This window comes from Ambystoma mexicanum, chromosome 13 (genome assembly GCF_040938575.1).
Source record: "Ambystoma mexicanum isolate Mex_15411 chromosome 13, UKY_AmexF1_1, whole genome shotgun sequence".
NCBI classification, from domain to species: Eukaryota; Metazoa; Chordata; class Amphibia; order Caudata; family Ambystomatidae; genus Ambystoma; species Ambystoma mexicanum.
This window is the reverse complement of record NC_090938.1, coordinates 325,445,188-325,472,314: the sequence shown is the minus strand read 5'-3', so window position 1 is coordinate 325,472,314 and position 27,127 is coordinate 325,445,188. Positions and strand designations below refer to the sequence as shown.

At 42.7% G+C, this 27,127-nt stretch overlaps 1 protein-coding gene across 5 annotated transcripts in view; it reads left to right on the top strand.

Moving 5' to 3' along the window:
* The window catches only part of RIPK3 (receptor interacting serine/threonine kinase 3), a 429,719-nt gene that overhangs the window by 183,997 nt on the left and 218,595 nt on the right, over positions 1-27,127 (top strand). For 4 of the 5 annotated variants that reach the window (XM_069633807.1, XM_069633809.1, XM_069633810.1 and 1 more), the window contains exon 2: positions 5,966-6,179. The exons of the other annotated variant lie outside the window; for it this stretch is intronic. In XM_069633807.1, coding sequence (XP_069489908.1) covers positions 6,034-6,179 — 146 coding nt within the window. In that variant the 5' untranslated portion in view covers positions 5,966-6,033. The remainder of the gene's footprint in view (positions 1-5,965; positions 6,180-27,127) is intronic. 5 annotated transcript variants of the gene reach the window in all.

Sequence of the window (27,127 nt, the reverse complement as noted above, 5' to 3'; positions counted from 1 at the left end):
CAACATCCCTAACGTCCAGAGTATCCTCGTTGGAAACACAAATGAAAGCAGTGTGTGCCAAAAATGAAGATTTAGAGTGACGCTCTTGCAGAAATAACATCAGGATTGTGGGAGTTCGGGAACAACAACTTACAATCAAAATAGAAGAACACGTGGAAAAAATCTGCATGGAGCTATTCGGAACAGAGACCCTCTCCAAGCTGTTCGTCATAGAAAGAGCGCACAGAGTCCCGAACACAAGACCAATCCCAGGGACAAATCCTCGCCCCATCATAGCGAAGCTGCGGAATTACAAAGACCGCGATGCAATACTCAGGGCAGCCAGGGAAAAAGGAGACCTCCAATTTGAGGGAGACAACTTACAATTCTTTCCTGACTTTTCCCAGGCGGTCCAGAACCAAAGAAGATCATACACAGCCGTGAAACGCAGATTGCGAGAAAACCAAATACTCCATTCTTTTCACGGCAAAGCTTTGTATTCAATATGAAGGCAGAACCCATTTCTTCAGCACACCAGAGGAAACCAGTGACTACCTAGACCGAGCCGGATGTAGACCTGCCTCGAACGTCGGCAGACCGCAGAGAAGAGACCGGGCGAGAAGAAACCTGCCATAAAACTTCTACGCAAGAAACTAAAGACCAAGGCATCATGTCACCACCAAACCCACGAAATAATCACCATGGAACAAATCTACAGAATTAACGGGGGGCCGCCCTCTCTTGGAGGGCTACCAGCACCCCAAGCACAGCAATGTTGACTGCTTTGTTTAGAAGGGAACGTTCACCGTGGACCAGTTGGGGGTTGCCCACGCAAGGGAGGGAAGTTAGTTTTCCGAAGACGCCTGTGAAGACGCTATTTACTGCTCACCCACGCACCATAACGTCCATACAACAGAATGCCATCAAGATGAAAGCAAACTCCGACAGACTCCTACACGCACCCAGACTATAGCCACATCCAAATGTCCAAGACTGGCCCACATCCAACCTTCCTCCCAGAAGCCAGTGACATTGTTTAAAATCGCCACCTGGAATATTCGGGGTGGTAACCAACCAACAAAAACCAGGAGGATTCTCCAATACCTCCGAAGACACAAAATCAATGTTGCCATACTGCATGAGACCCATCTTCTCCCGTCATCAGGACAACACTGGGCCAAGCCCTGGGGATGCCATAGATACTTCTCGTCCTACTCATCCTATGCAAGGGGAGTCGCAATCCTAATCGACGAAAGAGCAAACTTCAGCCTAATCGACTCAAGGAAAGACGCAGAAGGGAGAGCCCTACTGGTGAGAGGGATACTGGCGGGGAAAGAAGTAGTTATAGTAAACTCATATGCTCCAAACACTGATGGGCCAAGCAACTTCAACTGGGAGATAACTCAACTAGGAAAGATCAACGCAGCAACCATTATCTGGGGAGCGGACCTCAACACACCACTGGATCCCAGAATTGACAAATCCCACAACACAGCAGCAAACCCATCCAAGGCGTGCCTTCAAGTCAAAGAGATTTGCCAAGCATTTGATCTACCGGACACGTGGAGACAATACAACTGAGATGCAAGAGAATACACTTTCCACTCAGCTGTCCATAACACCAGCTCCCGGATAGATTATATTCTGGCATCTACCCACAGCCCATTCAACTGGGGCGCGAGCCAAATACTCCCACGATCTTTTTCAGACCATTCAATGGTGACACTTGATGTCACACTATCCGGCACCACAACACCTGGTCTCAATTGGAGGTTCAAGCCTGGTTCACTAGCCGACGCCGTGTTCGCTGCAGAGCTACGCCAAGAAATAATATCATTTCTGGACATAAATCAGGGCTCTGTGGACTCAGCTAGCACCATATGGGAAACATTAAAATGCTATATATGTGGAGTATGCATGGCAAAAGAGAACGGCATGCTAAAACTAATACGCAGAGAACTGGCTAGTAGCGAACAGTGCCTGAGGGAACTGGAGCTCAAATACACCACCACCCCGGATCCACGCACCCAAGCTGAACTAAAAGAGGAACTACTGGGGTTCAAAGAAACGGCCGAACGCGAACTGAAATTTTTAGGGCACAAACACCAGATCCGCCAATACGGAGAAGGTCAAAAACCGGGTGCACTGCTAGCCTGTCTATTAACAATTGATAAGGCCCCCTCCCGCGTGGAACGCATCAAAGATGCACAAGGAACACTAGTCTACACGGAAGAAGAAATAGCCAACGTGTTTCGCATCTTCTATCAAAACCTGTATAGCTCCAAAGGCAGTATAAGCCCAGAGGCAATACAAGACTTCCTAAATGAAACTGAACTGTACTGGGTAGCCAATGAAATATGGGAACCTCTAAACGCACCTATATCACTAGAAGTAATTCTGGAAGCAATTAAATCTCTCACAAATACTAAAGCGCTAGGCCCTGACGGACTCACAGGGGAGATCTTCAAAGCCCACACGGCCATCGTGGCCCCTCGCCTACTCTGCGTCTATGAAGAATCAATAAAATGTGGGAGCCTCCCCCCCACATTGCAAGAAGCCAACATAATAGTCCTCCACAAAGTAGACAAACCCCCAGAAGACTGCCCATCATACAGACTGATCCCCCTGATTAATCTAGACAATAAGATCCTGGCTAAAATCTTGGCAACACGGCTACTCCCCCTAAGGCCAGCCCTAGTACTTGGCGACCAAGCCGGGTTCATCCCAGGACGCAGTACAACCTATGGCATTAGAAGGCTATTCTGCCTCATAGAGGCCCTTGATCCAACACACCAGGCAATAGCAGTATTGCTTGACGCCGAGAAGGCATTTGACTCAGTGGAATGGCCTTACATTTTTGCAACGCTCAGACAAATGGGGTTGGGGAACTTTTTCATCAAGCTAGTATCGCTGCTATACAATGACCCACGGTCCTACATCACACTAGAGAACACTAGATCCTCAAGTATGAAACTAGAGCGCGGGACTAGGTCTCTCAGTCCTCATCTTCGCCCTAGTAATGGAACCTCTAGCCTCGCGGCTTAGATCCAACCAACTGCACAGAGGCCTTAAGCTAGGACCCCATAGACTAATAGTCTCCCTCTATGATGACGATGTAATGTTATTCGTGGGCGACCCCCAAACTAACCTCAATCCAATAATGCGTGAAGTGATCAAGTTCGGCCAAATGTCCGGCCTTAAAACCAATCACTCGAAAATATGGTGTTCCCTCTGACTCCAAGCACCAAAGAGTTTACGGATGATCATGGCTTCAAATGGGAAAACTCAAAGGTCCGTTAATTGGGTATCTATATGTCCCTCAGTCACAATGTTATATATATAAAGACAACTACATAACAACACTAAGCTCCTTGCAGGAACGCGGTCACAGATGGAAATCACTGCCGCTAACACTATGGGGTAGAACCTCACTGACTAAAATGGTTATCCTCCCCAAACGCCTCTATCTATTTACAAATATACCGCTGCTTATCCCAAAGTCCTTCCTCCAAAAGGTCAAGAGTCTCATCCTGGAACTACTTTGGGCGGGAAAGCCAGCACAAGTTGCATATAGTACACTAACTTTACCAACCTCAAGCGGTGGCCTGGCACTCCCAGATATACAGAAATACTACTGGGCAGCCCAAGCACAATTTCTGAGCCACTGGTACACAACACATCTCATCCGCCCACACATACAAGTGGAGCGGGCCCTAGCATCTCCCAATTTGCTTAAAGCCATCATCAGTCACATTCCCGTACCACACAACACACTCAACACAGTCTTATCCACGTATGCGATCTGGAAAAAGATTGCCCGCAAATACGAGGTAGAAATAAGATTCTCCCCCCTATTGCCAATCAAATTTATTCCTGGCATTCCCCTCACAAATGAAAAAGTATTCCTTATATGGGTGGACAAAGTCAACATCCAATCCTTTGGAGACCTATTCCCAGAGGGCACCTTTTTAACTCCACAGTTGGCCAAAGACAGGGGAGGAAACACCTCACTCGACATATTCCTATACTTACGACTACGACACTCTATAAACACTGTTCCCTTCATTCCCCAAACAGCCTCCAACATGGGACTTAGTGCACAACGTAATCCAGACCCAGGGAGAAGGAAGATTAGTGTCAATGGTATGCAAAACCCTGTTTACCAACACAGTAAAAATTGACCCCGGGTGAAGCAAAAATGGGAAACAGCCATTCAAGAAATAATACCCACAGAAGACTTGACCTATATTCTCCGGCAAACCCAAAAGGTTGTGTTAAACACTTGCTATAAATTAATCCATTTTAACTTCGTGCATCAAACCTACTACACCCCAGTCAGAAAACATAGACACCACCCAGAAATGTCAGCATAATGTGAAAGATGCAATACCGCAAATGCAGACTTTTTCCACTTAGCTTGGAACTTCCCCGGAATATACTGATTTTGGACCACCGTCTTACAAATAACAGCTGACATCGTAGGAGAAGCGGTGGCCCCACTCCCACTGGGGGCCCCACTTAGGTTGACCAAGTATCTGCAACCTGCAACACGAAAACTAGTAGCCCTTCTTATGGTACTGGCACGGAGGAGAATCGCTATGACATGGGGCCGTGGCCCACTACCTCCGATTGAAGCCTGGAAAAAAGACATTATATATTGCCAAGATATGGACAATTAATTCATAAAGACACTACCACTTCATGCACGACCTCGAGTCCCGACATATGGTTGCCATACATACTATACCTGCTAAACAGCGCCGAGACATCAGACTCAGAAACCCCAGAAACATAAACACAGAGTACGGGACAGCGAAACTCTGAAATAGTGCTAGTGACAGACCACATCGATGTGGATGAGAAACAATTTTATGTTGACCTAAACGGGAGTCAGGGGTGGGGAGTATTCGAGCAGGGACGTGGGACGTTTAAAAGTTGTTATTGTTGTGGAAGCACCCGTTTGGTGCAAATGTATATGTTATGTATGCAAATACCGAAAAATAAAGTTTTAAAAAAAAACAGGCAGTTCTTGGCAGATGAGATTTCAGCAACTGTCGCACAACCTGCTGGGCTACCTTCCCAGATTCGTGCCTCTGGACACATTACTTTCTTCAAAGAATTCAACATCACCCCCTGGTTAATATCACTGCATTAGCAAGCATTCAGTATCTGTAAATCCTATGTAATCGAAATAATGTTTCTCTCTCGTAACATGGACCCTGCCATTGACTGCAGCATAATGTAGCCTGCACTGTAAGAAATCAACAAACGCAAACATCTCTATGGGGCACATTTAGGTTTATGCCCCGAGTTGCACACTGTACTCGGTGCCTGTGCTAAACCAGTCCCCTCTTAATAGCAGACCCCTCTTAAACCACTGATAAACTGTCAAGCATTTCAATAATATAATGCGTTTGACAAACCCACGAAATCTGGCAGCATCCTGGTCGTTCCTTGTTATTGAGCCTGTGCATTGCAGTCCTCCGCACGGAGCTCCAGAAGCATTGCGCTCCTCAGACATTTCAGAGTATAAGCAGTACATTACCCAGCGTAGTGACATACAAGTCACGTGATGTAGAGGTGCATCCCGTGATGGCATATTCTTTGTCCTTGACACTTCCGTCCGGGATAGGACAGCGTATTAAAAAGAAGAAATAAAACAGATGTATTTGCAGTTAAATCCCCCTGCATCTTGCCTCTCAGAATTGCACCCTCACTGAAGGATGTAAAAGGGCCAAATACCACGCCCCGCCACTCCCCTCCCCCCATCCATTCCAACAACCCTGATCATGCCTGCCATACAGCACATTATATTGTGTTCCAAGGAAGTGTTTTCAATACCAGGTGGTTTGCCCAAGAAGTTGAGATTTGGATGTGAAATTGCTTTGAAAGTCTACGTTTGATTAGTAAACGGCGTTTTAAATATAGTCAGAGTTCGCAAACAATCACCGCTAATTGTTAAATACCCAATTTTATTTTATCACAGGCCTGGACGGTATCCCGCGTGTATGAAGTCTTGTCGTAGCCGCGTGTCGTAGGCGCCATACTTTTGGGATGGCAGACCGCCTAGCTGGGTGTCTAACAATTCCGGCAGCAAAACTGCACGACTGGCAGGTGATCGGCGGCGGCAGCTTCGGTGATATCTTCAAAGCCCGACACGAAGACTGGCGGGACTTTGTGGCGGTCAAGAAGCTTAACAGGTGAGAAGGAAATTAGTATGGTAGTGCTCACTGATGCCTCGGCCACGTCAGTCTGTTGCTAAGTGAGAAAAGTGGGCAGCTGCTTTGTACGGGTTTGGCCTTGTTTACACGATGCTACCTCAGAAGCCGAATAGAGTTGTGCAGCAAACCGTTAAATGTTTAGAACAGACTGAGTTCATCAAGCAGAACGAGGATCACGTAGATCCCTAATCTGCAAGTACACGGCATGTGTCATTCTTACTCCGATCATTAAATGAGTAAGACACAGTTGGTTAGCAGCAGCGTTAGCAGCAGCACAACGAACTTAGCAATTGTTATGAGAAAAAAGTATTAATATTTAAGACCATTGCGTCATATGAAGGTGTTCCTGGCCTATGATGGTTGTACATTGTAATGCAAGCCAAAACCACAACCTATGAAGGGGTTCCTGGCATATTTCTTGTCTGGGAATATGACGGTGCATGAGAAGGAGGTGCGTCACGAAATGAGAGTACTTTATGAAAATGTTAAGCTGATTGTGAACATGTGTAGGAAGCACGTGGGTGATCCCATAGAATCGCCTTTTAAGTTGCCATTTTGGCTAACTCAATACATGTAGGCCGCTCTGCACTTGGCTGTCAAAGGATTTCCAGAGATACCTTGGGAAAAAGCAGTGGGTTCCTGTGAGCACTGGCAGGGGAATGGACCATTTGATGATGAACAGGTAACACCCAGGCATACACGGCTGTGTTTAGTGGTGCCAAGGGATGGTCTAAGAACATGTAAAAGTGTTCAGGGTTCCACTAAATAGCTGCGTGGGACCAGGAAGGCTGGAATTGGGCACCTCTGACTCGTTCGGACGTGCTGAAAACGTTGTGTTTGATGCCACTTCCAAAAACAGCTCAACATTTAAAAGACGTGTAGGGAAAATAAAAAACAAAGAAAATGTAGACTCATGCTAACAAAATTTTGAAAGCATAGGGGGGCCCACGGGTAGGTGGTGTCAAGTGCTATTGGTGATCTTACCCTTCACAGTGACTCCTCGCCATCCCATTTCCCAAACGCCCTTCATCTTGCTTTGCATTTGTGTGACAGGTGCTTTATGCATAGTGAAACCGATGTAGTGCAAGCTGTATGTATTAAGCAGTGATCCTTACGCTATGTAGAGTGCAATCAGCCGTTTTCCAACATCCCAGAGCATCAACCTCGACAGAACCTCTGTCTGTTAATTCTGCAAGCAAGGAGGTTAGCAGCATGTGTGCACTGCTTATATAACATCATGCATTTCAGAAAGCATTGCTGCCAATTGGCCTTAAGTCGGAAGCCAGTTCTATTTTCTTAGCCAGCAGGCCTATACTTTTGAAAATCAAAACGACACGTTCCATCATTCTAAATTGTTGGTGGTTAGTAAACGGTATTGTCTGAATGTGACCTGCTTGACCTGGGTCAGATAGTATCTATAATGCAATTTTAAAACGTTTATTATAAACCTAATGTTTACAGGTTTTGACTAGGGACACAGATGGTTACTGTTAGGGAGAATTCTCATTCTATGGCTAATTTCCCTTACCTATAGAGTCCCCCAGCAGCTTTGCTGGATTTGAAGGGTTTTTTTTTTCTCCTGCTAAGAGTGTGACTCTTTTTCCCACTCTTAGGCATATTTGCTATGTGTGTTCTAGGCTATTTTTTGTGTTTAATGTCTATGGGGATTTTCTCACCCTCATAGGGACCATCTTTATCCACATGTGTTACACAGCAACCTCCGTGCAGTGACACAGGGGTGTCGTAGCAACCCCCAAACATAGACTCCATATCCTGGTACTGACTACTGTCTCCCAGGGCATGTAAAGTCCCCAATGACTTTACTAGTCAATCTTTATGAACAAAATCAGTACAACCCATCTTACTATGGAGGTACTGGCAAGGGTTAATAGTTTTTCCCTTATGTTCATTTTCGAGAGGGTACTGTACAGTCCCTCTCTCAAAGGTTTCTGGCTGGTGGCAGTGGTTACTTACAAAAATATTCGACCTTGAATATTTCCCTATGGGATTTTCCTATTGTTCGAGGCTACCACATTTACTGACCGCTTCTAACATACCGCCAGTTTATTTTTATATTAACTTTACTCTGGTAGGTTTTATTTGCCAGAACTTTGATATAAATTCTTTCTCGTGTCTTTCTCTAAACTCCTAACCCAGGTTGGGGATCCTTTGTCGGTCCTTTTGGCGGGCTTCTGCTAAGAAGCCCTCCTTTCTGCACCACTGAGTCTGGGGTGGATCCATTGTGTGGGAGGGGGAGTAGGACCCCTGGACAGGGTTGCCTCAGCAACCCATGTCTCACTGTGCCCTGATAGGCTGGAGGGTCTCCCGCCAGGATGACCACTACACTGTGTGAGTGACAGCTAAACTGTATGAATGGGGATCTTTTTGCATAAAAGCAGGGTCCTGAGGACTGGAAGAGCAAGACGTCGGCACTGGAACTAAGAAGCCGAAGAGGAGAGAAGCCAAATACATCTACGACGACTGAACCACCGGTGAAGCCCTGCTGCAGCGTCTCACCACTTTTCTCCACACGACGAGAGAAGATCTTCATCTCCAAGAGCCTTCTTCCCTTGAGCTGGTGGGGCCAACCAGTTTGCCAATTGCCTTCCTGGACCTGCCTTGGTCGAATCCGGAGACCGGATAGCCAGGCACCCATCCACCCGGCCCACGATTTGAAGGAACATACCTTTTATTCATTGGGCAGCACCGTGGCTGGTTTCATCCCTGGGCAGTGCAGTAACTCCAACCTTCCTCCACGACGAGAGCCTCTCTTCCTCTGCTGGATCTCCCGAACTGCAGGAACTGCCAGGAACAACCACTACCGCAGGAGCCTCTTCTACATTTCAAAGTACTTTGTTCCGCCAGGCCTCCTTTTCCGCGTGGTAGTGCTAAAGGTGTTTTAAATCCTTTACCTACCTGTTGGGTTGGCTGCCCCTATCCTCTAACATTGTCTTTCACCTTCTGCATCCACCTTTTCAAATCGTTTAACAAAGACTTGACTGCAGCTACAAGAACATTTTGCTCCTGGGCTCTTTGCCCTGTACCACTGACTCTGGCACAGGCCTATTGACTCTGGCTGAATTTGTTAGAACTGGCTTCGCTAGATTACTTCTCAACTAGAACTGTGTGATGCACCCCATTCTTATAACCACCATTTCCTTCCCACTTTTAAAACTTGTGAAGTGCCATTTTGCTTGGTTTTCATTTAAATATTATACATGCTAAAGTACTGCCTTGCCTAAACTTGTTCACAAACTTATAGGAAGTGTTGCTAAGGTGTCTAAGAATATATTCCTGCATAACTTGTGCTTTCCCTCCCTTGTGAGAAATTGCTAGAATGCCATTTGTGTTTGGTTTTCACTGTGCCGTTTTGCTCAGTTTTCACTCTTGCTCAAACTTGTCTACAATTTAACTAGGGAGTTGTGTATACTTTTCTTGACTGATTTTAACTTGCTTTAATAACTGTGATTAATGTGTTAACATAGAAGTGTGTAACATAAATATATATATATTCTTTTTAATACAAAGCTTTTGTCAGTGTTTCATGTACCATAGTATTACAGCCCTATTGTGTAAACCCTGAATACTGCTCATCTCCCTCTTGAGATAAGTCTGACTGCTTAGCCACAGCTACCAACACAATTTTTGTGGTACAGACTGATACCAAAGGGAATTTATTGCTCATACCTGTAGTCTTAATCTTCTGTATTGCTCCCTAAGGGAACTGCACAAGATTCTGCCTAACAGTTACATGTTGGATGTATTGCCTGTAAAAGCAAAAAGATGGCTTTGGAAGGCGGGAAATGTGTTGCACTTGATGGTTTTGGGGATAGGAAATATGTTAGAAAATGTATTAGGATTGCCCCTTCTTTGCTTAGAGAGTATACTTTGCAGCAGCTTCAGGGCCTTGGAACTGGACCTGATAGATTGATACTACCCGGCGTACAATACCTGTGGGGATACAGCCATGGGGCGTATACCTAGATTTGCAGGTAACCTAGCGTTGCAACTAGAAGAAGGCACATTCAGGTTAGCACATGTGGTATACTTAAAGCATTTATACCTACCATGTATGCCTGAAGATGGATGTTGGTAACCCTCCATTGCACCCACAACTGCTTAATTCAGCGCTCAGTGTATCACACAGTGATTTCAAGCATATATCCTGGATAATGTGCTTATTATGCTGCTTTGGTTAGTGTTTGTCGAACATGAGAGATATGCAGTCAGACTATAAACGTAACCTGTCTATTGCACTGAGCGAATTTCTATTAGCCTAGTTTCTACGGTGGCCTGTCTGTCCATCCGATAAGATGTTCTACATGACCCAGTCCATTGCATTTGGTAGACTAATAGGGTAGCCTGTCCATAGTGCTCAAAAAAGTCCACAAGGGTAGTTGGCTTGGTCTCCCCCACAGAAGATCAAATGACACAGCGATATCGAAGATGAGCTCCATCTGATCTTAAGGTAAGTGTAAAGGCACCCCTTTGGTGATCATCCACCGCAGGCACGGCTATCCATCCACGCACTCTAGAATGCAGCTATGACTATGTCAAATTCGTTCTAGTTGGTCACATAATGGTTTCACACTGAAACACCAGACTTGCTTCAACACCTCTGCCACTAGAATACAGTGACAACCTATGACAAAATTCGGTCTAGCAGGATACACATCGAGTCTCCTGCATTAGCGCTCTGTCGTGACCTCCAGCAGAACCTGCCCACGTGCCTGGCCTCTTGTGTAGCTTACTGGAACCTAGCCAGCCCTCCTAAGTCTTAAACTTGGCCAAATGACCACACACATCTTAAGAATTCTCTTAGAACTTTCCGACACCTGGATTTCAGTCCCTGAGGGCATTCCAACCACAAAGAGCATTGAGGCCATACAAATGGGGAATTGTCGCTATATAAATGACTACAATACAATCCATTGGCTAACAAGGCTGGTGTAATCCGGTTCCACGGCTCAGACATCTACTTTTGTTCTCTTGAATCCAGGATTCCACCGCTTTGTTCTTAGTCATTAAGTTTTAAATAACCATTTTAGAACAAGCCGGCTAATTTGTTTTGAAAGAAAAACACTACCATAGGAATTTAAATTGGGGTTCCCTCTGACGGATTTGTTCCCTGTACCATGCAATATTTGGAGCTATTCTGGGAACAACTGTGTCAACAACAAATGCAGTGTCAGTTAACACATTAGGGGACAAGGCCAGAGAATTAGGCCAATATTTGAAAATGATTCAGCAAAGACTGGATCGGTTTAGAGTGGAACAGAAGGAACTTGTTCAGTATGTGAATCAAACCATTGTTACCTTGAACGATCAATGAACGTTGTTAGAGCATAGTATACATGTGATGGTTAAGCAAGATGGGATATTAGAGGATATTTTACATTTTGTGAATCCAATGGCAATTATGCATAATACATTTGTGTGGAGGGTCCATGATGGAGTATCCCAGTTGATTCACAGTCATCTTCCATTGTATTTAGTTTCATCTGATATCATCCGGCAAATAATTTCATGGGTAACTCGAAGAGAAATTGAGACAATGCAAGAAAGGGTTGTATTTGAAATGAGAAGTGTGAATACCCAGTATATAGATGTAGAACGGGTGGAGTTTCGGTTTCTCTTGAGTATTCACTATGTCATCCCAGAATTTATATTTCGGACCAAAATAGTACATAATGTGGGATTTTGGCCGAATGATAAAAATGTATGCATCGTGAGTCCTGAAATGGTGACCTTTCAGATGTGGGTGACTGGTTTGTACTTCATTCCAAGGTTAAATACTTATGTAAAGTGCAAAGGCAAAATTATATATGCCCAGGGAAACCATTCTTACCTGATGTGACACATGCGTTATGTGGGTTTCAGGAAGATCCCAGTGTTAGAGGGATGTGTGATGTCTATAAGTAATCCAAAATTTGAAGAATCAGCACATGCCAAATTGATTAAACACAGGTGGCTGGTCAGTACATGTGCAGTGAATTATACAGTCACACACCTCAATCATGGTTCATTAGTTGTCAGGCCATTGCATTACAATGTATTCTTTTGTCACAGTGCCTAAGGATACTGTGGTCACAGTTGGTGGAATAACTTCTCATGTAGATGGTGATGTAGGGGAAGGGCGAATAGAAAACATTGAGTAATTCCAAACAACCACATTTCCTATGGAACCCAATAAAGACTATATACAGAAACTAAAGGAGGCACACACAATCAAATTGAATATACAAAAGGATAATATCACAGCAAGCTATCTGGGTTTGACAGACAGCGATGTGCACATGTGGGGGATGTCGCAATGGACAGAAAGGGCATTGATCGTTCTGGTGGTGTCTCTGGTTGTCATCCTGATATTGTTATTGGCACTCACAATAAAATGATACATCTGTTCAATTGGGGAGGCAGCAGTGCAAAATAAGATTATACATCTGATTTGGGCACATGATTTCTAGTCAAGTTACTTGTTCTGCAGTGTCCCCATGTTTGATAAGTGTCCTCAGCAGAAAAAGGGGTGATTATAATACAGAAAGGGCCTTGAGAATAAAATGTGCATTGTGTGGAAGAGGGAGGAAGGAGATTAGAGTTAGAATTGGTTATTTATAACGCACTTAATACCCAGAGGTTTCAAAGCGCGGACCCAGGGACCAAACCTGTGTTGCTCTGCGTTGCCTTGCTTCCAAGATTAGCGTGTTGCCCCTGAACTATCCTGCCAAGACACAACAGTATTATGAGGTGGTATGTTCCGAATGCTGTCCAAAGGTCACTTAGCAAATGCTGGAAAGTTACACGAGAGGGAGGCAGAAAGGTGCTGGAAAGTGCTTGTGATTGGAAGTGGCTTCATGAAAGGGGCTGGAAATTATGAGGGGTGGTACAGGTGACTTCACAGGGTAGGAGGGACACATTTAAAAAATCATAGGAGCCGTATGGAAGGAGGCTGCATTGTGGAAAAGGGTTGAAAAGGGGGGGGCAAGGCAGAAGGTGGGTCAGCTGGTTCTTCCTGGCTTCCTTGTACTGCAGGTCTTTGGATGGGTGTTCAAGTGGGTCTGCTAGCTGGCTGTGTAAAGAGAGGAGCTGCTTCTGGCTTGGTTGGAGGACGCAGGGGCAACACTGCATAGCTGTCTCGAGAGACTAGTGTAGCTGCAGAAGGGAGTCCTTGGTAGGCCTTATCGAGCCTGGGGCAGTGTTCTTGCAGAGACAAGCTGATCATACTTGGCAGCAAAGGGCCTGATGAGTCAAGTGTGAGTCGAAAAAGCAAATGTCCCCATCCCTTTTTTTTATTGGCCCAAAAGCCATTCAGTCAGACAGGAAACAGATTGTCAAAAAACCAAAGGAAGGATACACTAAGCATGTGAGCTGTAGGGTATTTTGTGGAGATTTGGGGCCTGACGGTATTTTATTACCGCCGAAAAATAACTTAGCAATAATCACTCTTTGTATTCAGATTTGGCCATGTGCAACAATAATACAATGGACATGCATTATTTCAGCACCCAGACCTGCATATTTGGTATACATGGTTGGTGGTATTTTGGTGAGCATAATTCCCTTGTTTTATTTGTGGCCCCAATGTCCAGAATCCCTTATCTTTGCTTAGATTTTTCGTGTGATCACTAGAGAGACCTCAGACCTGCATTCTAGGAATACCACATTTTCCAGTGATAGTGTTGGTGTGCCACCATGGGCGAACTCACTGACTTATTTACGACAGAGAGCTATATGTGGTAGTCTTGTGGTAATTTCCACTACCTTATATACGGTAGGGAGCTATGTTCAGAGAGTCTCTCTTCCCGTTGGCTCATGTACCCCCAACAAGCTATGCTACAGTCACTCACAATTATTCATACTGATTCTGACATGCACACATCTGTCTTAAAATGACCATTGCACTGTTTAAAAATCTCCCCACATCATCGGCATTGTAATGGTAAATAGAAAATACACCACCCGTCTGTTTTCAAATATTTTTCTGTATTATAAAAGTTGCATTTAAACACGATCTCATTCTTTACAGAAATAAACAAAATGGTACAGTAAAAGCATTGTCTATGACACACTGCAAAGAGCGTGGCGGAGAACAGAACTCAAATTGCAACATTGGTATTTGATTAAGACACGCACAGGAATCCTACACTGCCTGCATATTACCGTACACACTCAGCTCCCACACTTCTCATTACCTTATCTTTTTAGTTGTTCTCTTTGGCTGTTCTCTTTGTGAATGTGACTCCCTTGAAGATTAACTCCAGCAAAAAGGAACGCTTGCCTTCTCAAACCGGGGTCATTGCCTGGAATTCTCAGCTTTTGCAGATAGGAATGCCTCAGCCAGTGGAAAGGTCCTTCTTTCAGCTCTCCCCAATCTCGACTGCAGCAGGACACAGGAATCTGCATTCAGTCAGGAGCCCCACAGCCAGGTCTTCTCCCCAGTAGTGCAGAAAATGTCTCCTCTCTTTTTCCCCGTTACTGCCCACTAAAACTTTCCTCTCAGCCCTCTGTATGACGTGTCCCAATGAAATCCATCATCTCTCATCCTCCTACTCTTCAACAATAGCTTCGCTTATACATTTGCAATTGTTGCAAATCTGACTTCCTTCTTCCTGCAGTTACTGTGCACAAAAACACGGAGAATCAGGCAGAGAAGAGAAGAAAAAAAAATCTGCACACACATTTAAATGGTTTTCAGAGTATGCCTAATTCTGCAGTGGAGAACACATTTTATTAGTGGGTTATGTTAAATAAGGTTTTATTAGTCAGGTTAATGGTTAATAGGTTAGCTGTTAATTTTCAAATGTGTCTCTCGCACCATAGGCATTTCAGGTGAAAAATAGTGTGCATTTTTAAATGAGCACGTGTGCTTTTAACTGTAAAAATAGATTTGCATCTTATATGTTAAAATTGTTTTTGACTGAATAGCCTGTCTTTCCTTGTTAATCTGGTAACCCATATAGCAATGCACCACACCCTTGTGGTGGTGCTGCAAAAAAAATGTGCTACTTGTGCAGTAGTGCTGTACTCTGTGCTGTAACATGCCAAATATCCTTACATATACCCTCCTTTTGTTTTTAGAACTTGGCTATAATCCAAGCCAATTCCTAAAAACAACTTGTTCTTTCTTTTTCTTTTAAAATGCATGTGTATTGGGATATCTTTCTCTTCCTGACGTAGTCAGTAAAATCAGTAACATTTTCATTTTTACTGATAGCACAATCAACCATCCACCCATGATTAGCACCAGGATAGCCAAACCCACTATTGAGCGTTCCCCCCAGGTTCCCCAATTAAATCTTTCCACTTCTATTATGCCCAGATTACTAATTGTAATATTGTTTTTTCGCAAATTCATTTTCATAACATGTCTTTCTTTGTGATTCAATAAATATTCCACATCTGGATCTATTGGAAAAGTATCCCTTTGAAAAAAATCAATATTTTCCACTTGGCTTTCCCAAACATCATTTGTTACATGAAACAATGTTAATCCCCCAATTGACACAATTGCATCCTTTGGAACCTGTAAATAAAAAACATTATATTTTACCTGTTTAACCACGTATGTTCCATGGTTTAAATGTACTACCGTCATGTTCTTTAAACAGGTGCTGACCAACCATTTACCTCTGACCATCTTAGCCTGTGCCATTTCTTCACTCCCCATATTACTAATAATCACTTCACATCCCTCTGATATATTTGGGTCAGATTTCAATCCACAAATAGCATCTGTGGCATCAGGAACAAACGGTTTACCTGGACACATATAATTTTGTTCTTTAAATGTTACACATGTTTCCAGGTTTGGTATTAAATAAACTTCGGGTTCCCATGACTGAAATGCCACCACTTCTGGAGTCTTAATCTTAATGAATTTGTCCTCTTGCCAAAATCCCACGTTGTGTACCCGCTTCGTTTGATAAATAAGTTCAGGGGCTACAAATGGGATGCATAGCAAAAATCCGATCTCTATTCTTTCCAAGTCCACATATAACGGCATTGCATTCCCCATTTCGAATGCAATTTTTACCTGTATAAGGTCAATTTCCCTCCTGGTCAATCTTTCTATCATTTGACGAATGATATCCTGTGAAACAAAATACAAGGGAATATGTCCTTGAATCAATTGTGAAACTGCAGTTTGAACTTCTCTCATATAATTTGTTAATAGTCTATCAACAGGACTCATTATGTTCAATATTTCATTTAAAGTTCTGTCATGCTTAAGTATTATTTTAGTCGCCCGTTGCATCACGTCCGCTTGTTCATTTAGAATGGTTGCAGTTTCATTTATGAATCTTACTTGTTCATCCAGTCCCCCTCTAATTCCATCTAATGTCTTTTGTATTATTTCTAGGTCAATACTCAGTTGTTGTGCTTTAGTACTCAGTGTTCCTACCGAAATAGAATTGGCTGTTGATATTGTGGTACCTATTATTGCTCCAATTATAGACATTACCATTGATATCGCGAGCATCACCGCACCTCTCTTTCCTCTCTTCTTCTTAATGTCTGCTGAATTCACGAATGTTTTTTCCAATTGCATTAATATATCTCTTATTGACTGCTTAGTGTCCTCTTTTCTTATTTCCAGCCACTCTTTAGTCTGTTCAATCTTAATTCCGGTATTGTTCAAGTGTTTTTCAATCAAAATCTCAGGATTTAACGGAATGAATATATTTTGGAAAATCATCCTTCTATCACTCATGATGAATCCTGGTGCCTCTTCCACCGCGATACCAGATGCTGGTCCAGGTTCAATGACAACCTGTGCTTCTGAATTCTTGAAGATCCCTCCAAATATCATCATCATTAAACATGTCATCGGTATCATCTTCAATGCTGATCGCTTTGTAGCCTTGGTCTTCACCCCTCTTTGGGGCTTTCCCGGAATCCGTCCTCGCGGGCTCCAGGACTCCATCGTCTCCCGTGGCCTCTGGTCCCAGAACCTCCGACCAAATAATGTTAATTTTCTAAATCAAAATAGAAAAGAAACAAATTAAGTACATAGCACAATACTAATTTCCACCTTTTGCCAAAAATAAAACATGCTTGGTAAAAATATTTCGTTTATATTTTTTTCTGTTTTTTTTTCTGAAATGAAATACAAGTTAAAAGAAAACAAGTATATATAAAACAGCATTCAATATTTAATACACTTTCTCTCTGCACACCAACCATGAGCTTCCATTATATGTGCATTTATTTATATTTATTTTATATTATATTTTACATATACTACAGTGTTTATGTGCCTTCATAACAGTCAACTTTTTTTTTAACTTCTTTGTCACTGCCTCCTGATTACACCCATTTATTTTCTCAAGGGACTCTATCTGTTTCTACATGCTCAAGCTGCCTGATCTCATGCCTGGGATGGCATGGTTTGATTTGATTTACATGGACAAACTGCTCTATTGCTGTTTCACCTTCATTTTTCAAAATTTTATACACTACAGGAGAGACCTTATCTATAATTCGAAATGGCCCCTGCCAGGCCGCTAGAAATTTAGAATTTTTCTTTTTACTTTTTCCAAAATGAAACTTGTACACCTGATCCCCTACACTGTATTCCTTTACTGATGTCTTTTTATCATAATATGACTTTGCACTGTCAGCAGCTCTTTCCAGATTTCTCTGCACAAAAGCAAATGCATGTTGCAAATGCCTCCTCAGTTCATCAATATATTCATGAACTGTGGATGCACTCACAAGGGTTTGCTCATGTGTTCTGTATAGTAGGTGTTGTGGTAACACCATTTTCCTACTTGTTAAGACCTCATGGGGGCTAACACCTGTTGCTTTGGCAGGAGTCGACCTGATTGCCATCAAAACCAATGGTAAACGTAAATCCCAGCTGGAACCTGCTTCTGCCACAAATTTCTTTAAAATATCCACAACAGACCTATTGCTTCTTTCAACTGTACCTGAAGACGCCGCCCGATATGCGATATGTAGTTTCCTTTTTACACCTAGTATTTGCCATACCTTACTCATTAGAGTACTTGTGAAATGACTTCCTCTGTCTGACTCAATTCTTTGTGGCAACCCAAACCTTGAGAACACATGGTTCACCAGCAATGTGGCTGCTGTTTGCGCACTACAATCTGGTGCAGGAATGCATTCAATCCACTTTGACATCAAACTGTCATGTTTTCGGTTCGTACCTCCGGCCATGCCCCGCATGCCCATACCTCCGGCCATGCCCCGTTATCCAGCGCTCACTCTCCTCCACCTGTCCCCCAGGGCTCACACAGGCAACCCGGTGTGGCTCGTGCGCTGGCGAAACAATCGCCGCACGCTGTTCAGTCACGCTTGCGGCCGTTTCTCCATTGGCAGTTGCCATGGAGATTAGGTAGCCGCTTGATCCCTCGTACCGTGTTGGCCCGGTCACGTGACTCTTCCATACGGTCATGTGCCCCGGGTTCACGGTCACGTGACTCCAGTCATCGTCACGTGACCAGGAAGTGAACGTATATAAACCAGGCAGTACCTGTACTCCACGCTTCACAGCTGATTTCCTTGGAGACCCTGACTGGCGAACTTACTCGTGCTACTTACCCGGCTTCCTGAAACCTTGCTCTTGTTATTTGGACTTCCTACGGATCACGTTTGGCTACGGCGACACCGGCTCCTCTGTTTAACACGGTTCTTTGACCTCGGACTGAATCACGGACTCCCTCTGGATCTTGCTCTTTGTTCTTCCACGGACGGCTCTTCCTGGCTTCAGACCCATCTTTTCTGCTCAACGGACTTCTCTTGGATTTTCCAGATCGCCTCGCTGCACGCTGGGTCACATCTCCCTAGTGGTGGTTGCAATCCAACTGTTGGGACCCGTACTTCGGTACAACTTTCTCCAGGTGGAGACTGACGATTTACATCTGGTCCTATCCGATCCTTTGCCTGAGTGAGTCCTGGAACCATCCTCCCTTTCAGGTTCTACGTCCTTTCCATCAAGTCCCCGGTAAGACCCTGCTAGTTCTTTGTTTAATTACTCGTTATGCCCTGCTTGCTTGGATTGTAATCATTGCCTTTTTCCACAGCTACCTTGGGGTTCCTAGTACTTCAGTTCCGGCTTCGGATCTTCTCCACCTGTGGCCTCAAAGGTTGCACAGGGAGTGATAAGTGACTCTCCCTGTGCGGCACTTGGGGACGGAGGTCTCCTATATCTTCACGACTCTCAACGCACAACACAAACATACCACACTTAAAATATAACGGTGTCCCCTGCTCGACCTTTTTAAAGGACCTACATAGTCTATTTGCAAATCTGACCATGGGAGAGTTAGGCCTCTTTTCATCAATGGTGCTCTATGCATTGGTGAAGCAGGTTTAAATTGGGCGCATACTAGACATCCTCTAGTATATAATTCCACATCTTGGGACATATGTGGCCAGTAAGCATAATCTTTTAGTATTTCTAATGTCTTTTGTGAACCTCTATGGCCTGCAGTTATGGCATCATGTGCATGGTGTAGCATTAGTCCTCTGAATGAAAGGGGTACTACCCACTGTATTTGCCCTGTTATGGACTCTCTAATCATGAGCCCATCCTGTAATCTAATTTGTGTTTTGTTCTTTAATAACACCCTCAACTCTTCTTTTCCCATACAATCTTTTTCTGTTACAGGATTTTGTTCAGGATCTATCAAATGATTATAATAGATTCCCAAAATTTGATCATTCTTTTGTGCCTCAATCAAATCTTGGTCTGGCGTGTCATGACTCCACTGCACCACCGGTTGATCTACCTCCTTTGGTGCTTTAGAACGTGTGACTGCATCAATTTGTATTTCACCCATTAAATAATCAATAGGTAGCAATTCTCCCATCACAGCCCCAATCTTAGCCAGATGGTCTGCCTTATCATTTCCCTCCTTATCCTCTCCTGGTGTTTTTAAATGCCCACGAATTTTTCTCCAGTATATTGTTAAATTATTTTCTGACACCAATTTGTCTATGGCTTGTATCATTTTTCCATGTTTAAGTGGCTTTTTGTTGTATGTAACCATGCCTCTTGCTTTCCAACCAGGCAAATACTCCACAAAGCTATTCCGTGCATAGTCAGAATCAGTCACCAGGACAATTTCACTGAACTTTTTATCAACTGCAGTAGCAATTGCTTTATAAATGGCTGCCAATTCCGCCACCTGACTGCTCCTATCTCCAATCCTCATCCCTATACTAGGAACGCCTTCACATTTCAACCAGACATTTCCTATTCCTGCCACCAACTGTTTATTACTGTCATTTTCAATGTGAAAAGCACAACCATCCACATATACAGTTGGCAAATCCTTGCATGTTTTTTCATCAAAAGCTTTGTGTGATGATTGTTCAAATTCCTGCAAACTAGTTTCTACTTCCATTTCATTTGGTATTTGTTCAGCTGCACAGTCATGTAAGTCAGCTAACCCTTGAGCAATTGGGCTCTTTTTATTTTGTCCATATCTCACTTCTACGGGAAAACCTTGTAATGCCAGCGTCCATGAAGTGATTCTGGATTGCGCTAGATTGCCTGATCTAATTCTTTTACTCTCTAAAAATTGCAAAGGTTGATGATTTGTTTCAATAATCACCTTTTCTCCCTGAACAATGGGGCGGAAATGTTGTAGCGCCCACCCAGTGGTTAATAGGGCCTTTTCACATTCATTAAATTTCATTTCAACTTGGGAAAATGCCTTACTTGCATATGCAATGGTTTTGTGATTCAAATTGTGTTTTTGTGATAACACTGCTGACATACAATGTTCAGAAAAAACCTATTTCTATAAAGAAATCCCTGTCCTGTATGGGGTATGCTAAACATGGTGCCTTTACAAGACATTCCTTCAATCTAGCCACTGCATCAGACTGCTCTCTTTCCCATCTCCAGGGAGTATTTAGTTTAAGCAGTTTAGTCAATGGTTGAGTGATTTCTGCATAATTCTCAATGAACTTTCTGTTATAGCCTGTCATCCCTAATAAACTTTTTACTCCTTTCACATTTTTAGGATCTTTTAATCTTTGTATGGCCTCTATTTTCTTCCTTTGTGGATTTAGCCCATGTTCAGTCACTTCATGCCCTAGAAAGTTCACTTTTTTCTTGCACCATTGTGCTTTTTGCAAAGATACTTTGGCGCCTGCTTTCTGCAATTGGCCAAGTACATGTCTTATTTCATCAAAATGGCTTTTTAGGCTTTCATTTTTTATCAGGACATCATCCACATAAACTATTGTTCCTCTTTCCGCTGCATCCGGCATGGCCTTTCTCAAAAATATGCCAAATTCACTCCCACTATTGATGTATCCGAACGGAGCTCTAAGCCAGGCATATTGAGTCCTGTCAAATGTAAAGGAAAATAAGTGTTGTATCTCCTCTGCCAATGGCACACACCAATATCCAGATGTGAGATCTAACGTGGTAAATACATTTGAACCATGTATCTGAGCTAGGCCCTGATCAATGAATGGTAGTGGCCATCTAGATACTGGTACTCTTTTATTTAACTCTCTTAAATCTGCACACAGCCGCCATTGACCATTTGGCTTTAACACACCTAAAATAGGCGTATTGGATGTGCTATGAATGGGCCTGATTATTCCCCGTGATTCCAAATTTTTAATAATCTCTGCCAATGATTCTAAACATGCCAGCGGTAGTCTATACTGGCGTACAAACACTGGATTTCTGCTACAACCTTCTGGTAGTGTGGCCACATGTAAATCAGTTAAACCACAATCATAAGCATCTTTTGCAAATACATCCTTAAACTCCATAAATATTTCCCTCAGGTCGTCTCTATCCTTATCGCTGTCACATGCATCCGCTAAGGAGATCTGCTCTTCTACCATTCTGGAAAATTCTGGAAACTCTTCTGGTAAAGGAATCTCAGCGGTTTCCTCTAACTGTGTGGCTGTGTCTTTTTGTAGAGCTGCCACTTTTAAATATTTTGGCATATCAGCTTCCACTTCAATGGGCTGATTTCCTGTTTCATTTTCATTTAAATTAAATATTATGCAATCTTCTTGATGGCAGCACACTGTCTCATTTGAATCATAAGGATACACAGAATGAATTTTAAATATTGCTTTGGGCTGAGAGTCCAGGTGTTCTGGCAACTCGCCCTTGGCATCTACATATTTTTCAGGAATATTCCCAATCACCATGTTATTTAAATCTGCCGTATAATGTGATTTTTGTATGGCCATTCCTAATGGGGAGTTTTCCTCTAAATGAATATCCTGACAACCTTTATTATTTACCATGATTTTTACAGATCCCTCACCAATGTCTACCAATGGAATGTATTCATAATCCAGGCCTTGCTGTTTTATGGATTCATTCAGGCATACAAATGCATCAGAGCCTTTCATCTGCTGCCCATTTTTGCATTTCAGTGTTACTGCAAACTGTTTTGTAAATGCAGGAATAATAGTATCTTTCCTTATTTGTAATTCGACTGCATAAGGAACCAGTTGTGCACAATGATAAGCCCTTCTCTTGTCTTCAAATTCAGGTGCCGGACCACCTAGGCGTGACCATATTTTTTGATTAAGGAAATCTAACACCATACACATTCTGTGCATGATGTCATTGCCCATGTAAAATTCATTTTGTGTTCCACTCACTATCCATACATTATGGTAAATTGTTTTCTGCCCAATGCTAATTTTAAGCATGCATCTGCCTGCAATTCGGTTTTCAAAGTCTGGACTGTCCAACCCAGAAACATATTGGTTTTTTATCCTAAATTTCGGGATTTCTTCCCTCTCCATAATTTTTTGCAACAATTTCTCATTAATGAAACTCCTTTCATGTTCAAGTGCTAAAGTGGCTTTTATTGTTTTAAGATAATCATTTATACCAACATGAACCCATGGTTGCTCATCTTCCATGTGTATTTCTGCCAGAGTGGTAATGTGTTTTTCTGAATCTGTTTTAGGAACAATATTCTGTTTGCATGTTTTCTCTTTTAAATAGAAACGTAATGTGTGCTCATCTATGGCAGTCTGCCAATCTTTCCTTGGGTCCAAGTATATTTGTACAGGTAGTTTTTCATTGTCGCTCTGATCTTTGTCTTGACACATTAATATAACAGTGACACTAGGTATGCAGCTATTCTGGAGATATACCTCCACAGCATCATTTGTTTTGGCAACGGTGTGACATTCTTTTATATTGCTGTTTTGTGATTTTAGTTTCTTAGGCATCAATGGTTTTTTGGTTAAGGACCACAGCACTCCATTCACCCCATCTATGAGAGGAGACAATCTTTTCAGGCAATCTGTCCCCATCAGAAATGGAATTTCACAAATAGATGTGATCAATACCTCTTGTTTCATTCTGTGCTTTCCTATTTTTATGTCAACCTCAGTTACACCTATGATGGGCACCTCCTCCCCATTAAAGTTATGCACTGGGCCTTGATTTTCCTTCACTGTGATCTGACTCTGTGGAGGCCTCCCTTCATTGATACTCTTTACCAGCTCCTTGGACATAATTGTGGCCTGTGCGCCAGTGTCAATCATAGCAAAGGTGTGGCACTTTTCTTCTACAGTGATGGGTGCATAATATCTGTCCTCAACTTCCTCTAATACACATAAGAAATGTGAATTCTTACTGATTTCAGGGCTCACCTTTCTCAGGTCTTTTTCACTTTTGGCTAAGCACATTGGTAAATGAAAAGACATTTTTCCCTCCTTTTTACCCATTTCTGTGCGAGATATTTTATTCATTTCTCCATGTTCAGAGGTTTTTTGGAGTGTGGCCACTGTTCGCCCATCCATCTGGGTAACATCAGAGACCACATTACAACCTTCCAATTGAACATGTGTAACAACATCATTCAGCAATTTGTCATTTTTTAATTCTGTGCATTTGTGATCATTTAGTGTAATACCAGCCCTTTCAGCCTCTTCAAAAATATGTGGCTCAAAGAATTTTTCAGGTGATTGACTTGTACCCTCCTTGTGAGTATTTCCTTTTTCTGTCCGTGTTTGGTCATTGTTTTGCTTGCCCAGGGAAGGAGCTATGGCATCCCCACTTACTCCCTGTTCACTGGTATTCCCCATGCATGAGTCATTTTTCTTAAATCTGTTCCTTTGTTCTTTTGGAATTCCTAATGTTTCTTTTTCATTTGTGCAAATCTTTACTGTTTTATTTAGCTCTAAGCTAAACCGTACCTCTTTTTTAGAAATATTTGCACTTTCTGTCACAATTTCATTTACTGGTACTTTCATTTTTAACCCATTAGGCATCTCAGAGTTGTTATGCAAAATTACATCAGAGCAATCTGTCATTTTGGCACTGCGATTATCATGAGTACTTAGTCACTTTTCGGAAGCCCCCCGGTCATTGCTATGGCCATCAGCCCCCTCTTTGGAAGGTTGTTTTTGCGCTGTATAGAGCTTTCCTATTTGCTCAGCTAACATTTTCACTTGGGCCTCAAGGCACTGGAACCTTTCCATCTCTCTAGGATCCTCTTTCTGTGGCCTAGGTCGATATTGGTTGTTTTCCCCCTGATTGGATCTATTCTGATACCTCTCAGGTGATTGATACCGGTTGGGATGGTTTCTGAACTCTTGATTCATTTGTGGAGGGGAGCGGGTTGCACCCATCCTTTGATTATAGTCCCCTGGTGGGGAATCATTGTACTGGCGTGGACTGTAGTTCACGTTTTGCCTCATGTCCTGTCTCTCAGATTGTGGGTACTGGCCCCTGTGTTGATTTCCATTATCAGTAAATCGATCCACATATCGGGGCCTATCCTGATTACCATATATCATGGTGTTGGGATCAAACCTACTCTGTGTCCCCAATGACTGGTAGGGACCATCATTTCTTTGATCTTGATTTTGTCTCTGGTTATTGTTCATACCTGCCATATCAGACCGGTATCTTACCCGGGGTCTATCCCCTAAATACCTAGGGCTGATGTAGCTCTCTCTATTACTAGGATCATGTGTTTGGAATATTGGTACAGGAAATGGTGATCTTTGTTGATTACCCCTTTGTTCAGTTGTCACATTATTTTTACCTTGACTTTGAGCAGACTCAAGGGACATTTTGGCTGACCTGATTTCCATTACTGTGGCTGAGGGTTCTTTAGATTTAGGCCTGATATCTTTCATTTTATCACTTTCTCTACCCTGACAATAGAGTACCTCATATAGCTTTGTGCTTTGATGTACAATCCATTCAAGGGACTTGTCACGGTCAAATTCACGGACCAATTGGGATATGATGTCTTTCTGTAGCCCATAGAAGTATGCAGTTTTAAACTCATTGGAATTTGAGTCAAAAGATACATCAAAGCGAGAGAATGCTCTTCTTAAGTCTTGTAAAAATTGGCGAGGGGATGTATTAGGTCCAGCAGTAATTGTGTACGCGACTTTCTTTGCCTCCTGCAATGACTGAAAAGGAGAAAAATGACGCCTAATTTCTTTTTCAAACTCCAGCCATGTCATATTCTGCTGTTCATTTAATCCCCTTATGATGCTGGCCGTCGGGGCATCTAAAGTTAAATGAAAATATTGTCTGTACTGTTCCTTAGGTATCTGGAGTGCTTTAAAAATGTCATGCACCGCTTCTAAGTGATCCTCAATGCAGCATTCACCTCCCTTTTTAAATGGTTTGATCAGGGCTTTAATGGATTTCATTATTTTTATGGGGCTACTTGTTGCAATACATGGAATTGCACTATTTTGTGAGTCAATCCTGTTTTCAGGTGTATGAGATTGGTGGCTGCCCCCAATGGGAGTATCAAATCCCCCAAGGGCGCTGCAACCAAGTTCAGTCACCGGCCCAGTCACTGGGGCACTAGCTCTTTGGGCAGAGCTAGAATTCACCTCCACTCCATTGAATGTGGTACCCTGCCGCCTCTCTTGGGACCTGGGAATGCACATTTGCTGTTCTAAGTCCTTACACTTTTTAAGGAGTCTGGTTGCTTCATTCTGCAAATAATTATTTTCATCGCTCATTTTATTAATCGCCTCCTGCATGTCGCACATTTGCATTTGGCATTCATTGAACTCTTTATTTCTTTTGTCTCTTTCTTGAATCATTTTAATCATTTCTTGTTCTGCACTCTGGAGATCACCTTCTTTTTCACAATGTTCTTTTTGTAAAATCTGCATTTCTGAAACAACCTCATCTTTATCCTGCCTAATGTGATCCACTAAGGCTTTTAAGTGTGCCAATTCTTGCTCACTATCTTCAAATTGTTTCTTGCTTTTGGATAACTGAGTATCAAAGTCTCTGCATTTTAATTGCATGTCTTTTTGGCATACATCCAATTCTGCAGTCTTTAACCTGTTAATTAGCTGAGTATCATTCTCTTGCATTCGCAGGGACTTGTTTAAAATAAACCATATTTTGCCGCATAGCCGTATTAAACAGTCTTTCTCTGCACTTTTATCAGCTGCATTCAATAATCTTGTAAGGCAGACCTGAATTATGCTGCCTTCTGCAAAAATATTGTCTAGTTTTTCTTTCTGCACCTCACCCTGAATGCGGTTACTCCATTCTAACGTGCTATTCGAAGACCAATTCCCATGTGCAAATAGCTTTGCCTCTAAATATTGCACTAGATCTGAGAATGTGGTTTCCCTTTGTGACATTCTGAAATTCGTTTTTAGTGGCACACTGCTATTATAAAATGGGTTCCCTTTAATGTGCAAATGGCAGTGTGAGACGCACTTGCCACGCCCAGTAGGTACTCTATGATCACTTTCCCGGCCTGCAACGCACCATAAATATGTAGGGTATTTTGTGGAGATTTGGGGCCTGACGGTATTTTATTACCGCCGAAAAATAACTTAGCAATAATCACTCTTTGTATTCAGATTTGGCCATGTGCAACAATAATACAATGGACATGCATTATTTCAGCACCCAGACCTGCATATTTGGTATACGTGGTTGGTGGTATTTTGGTGAGCAT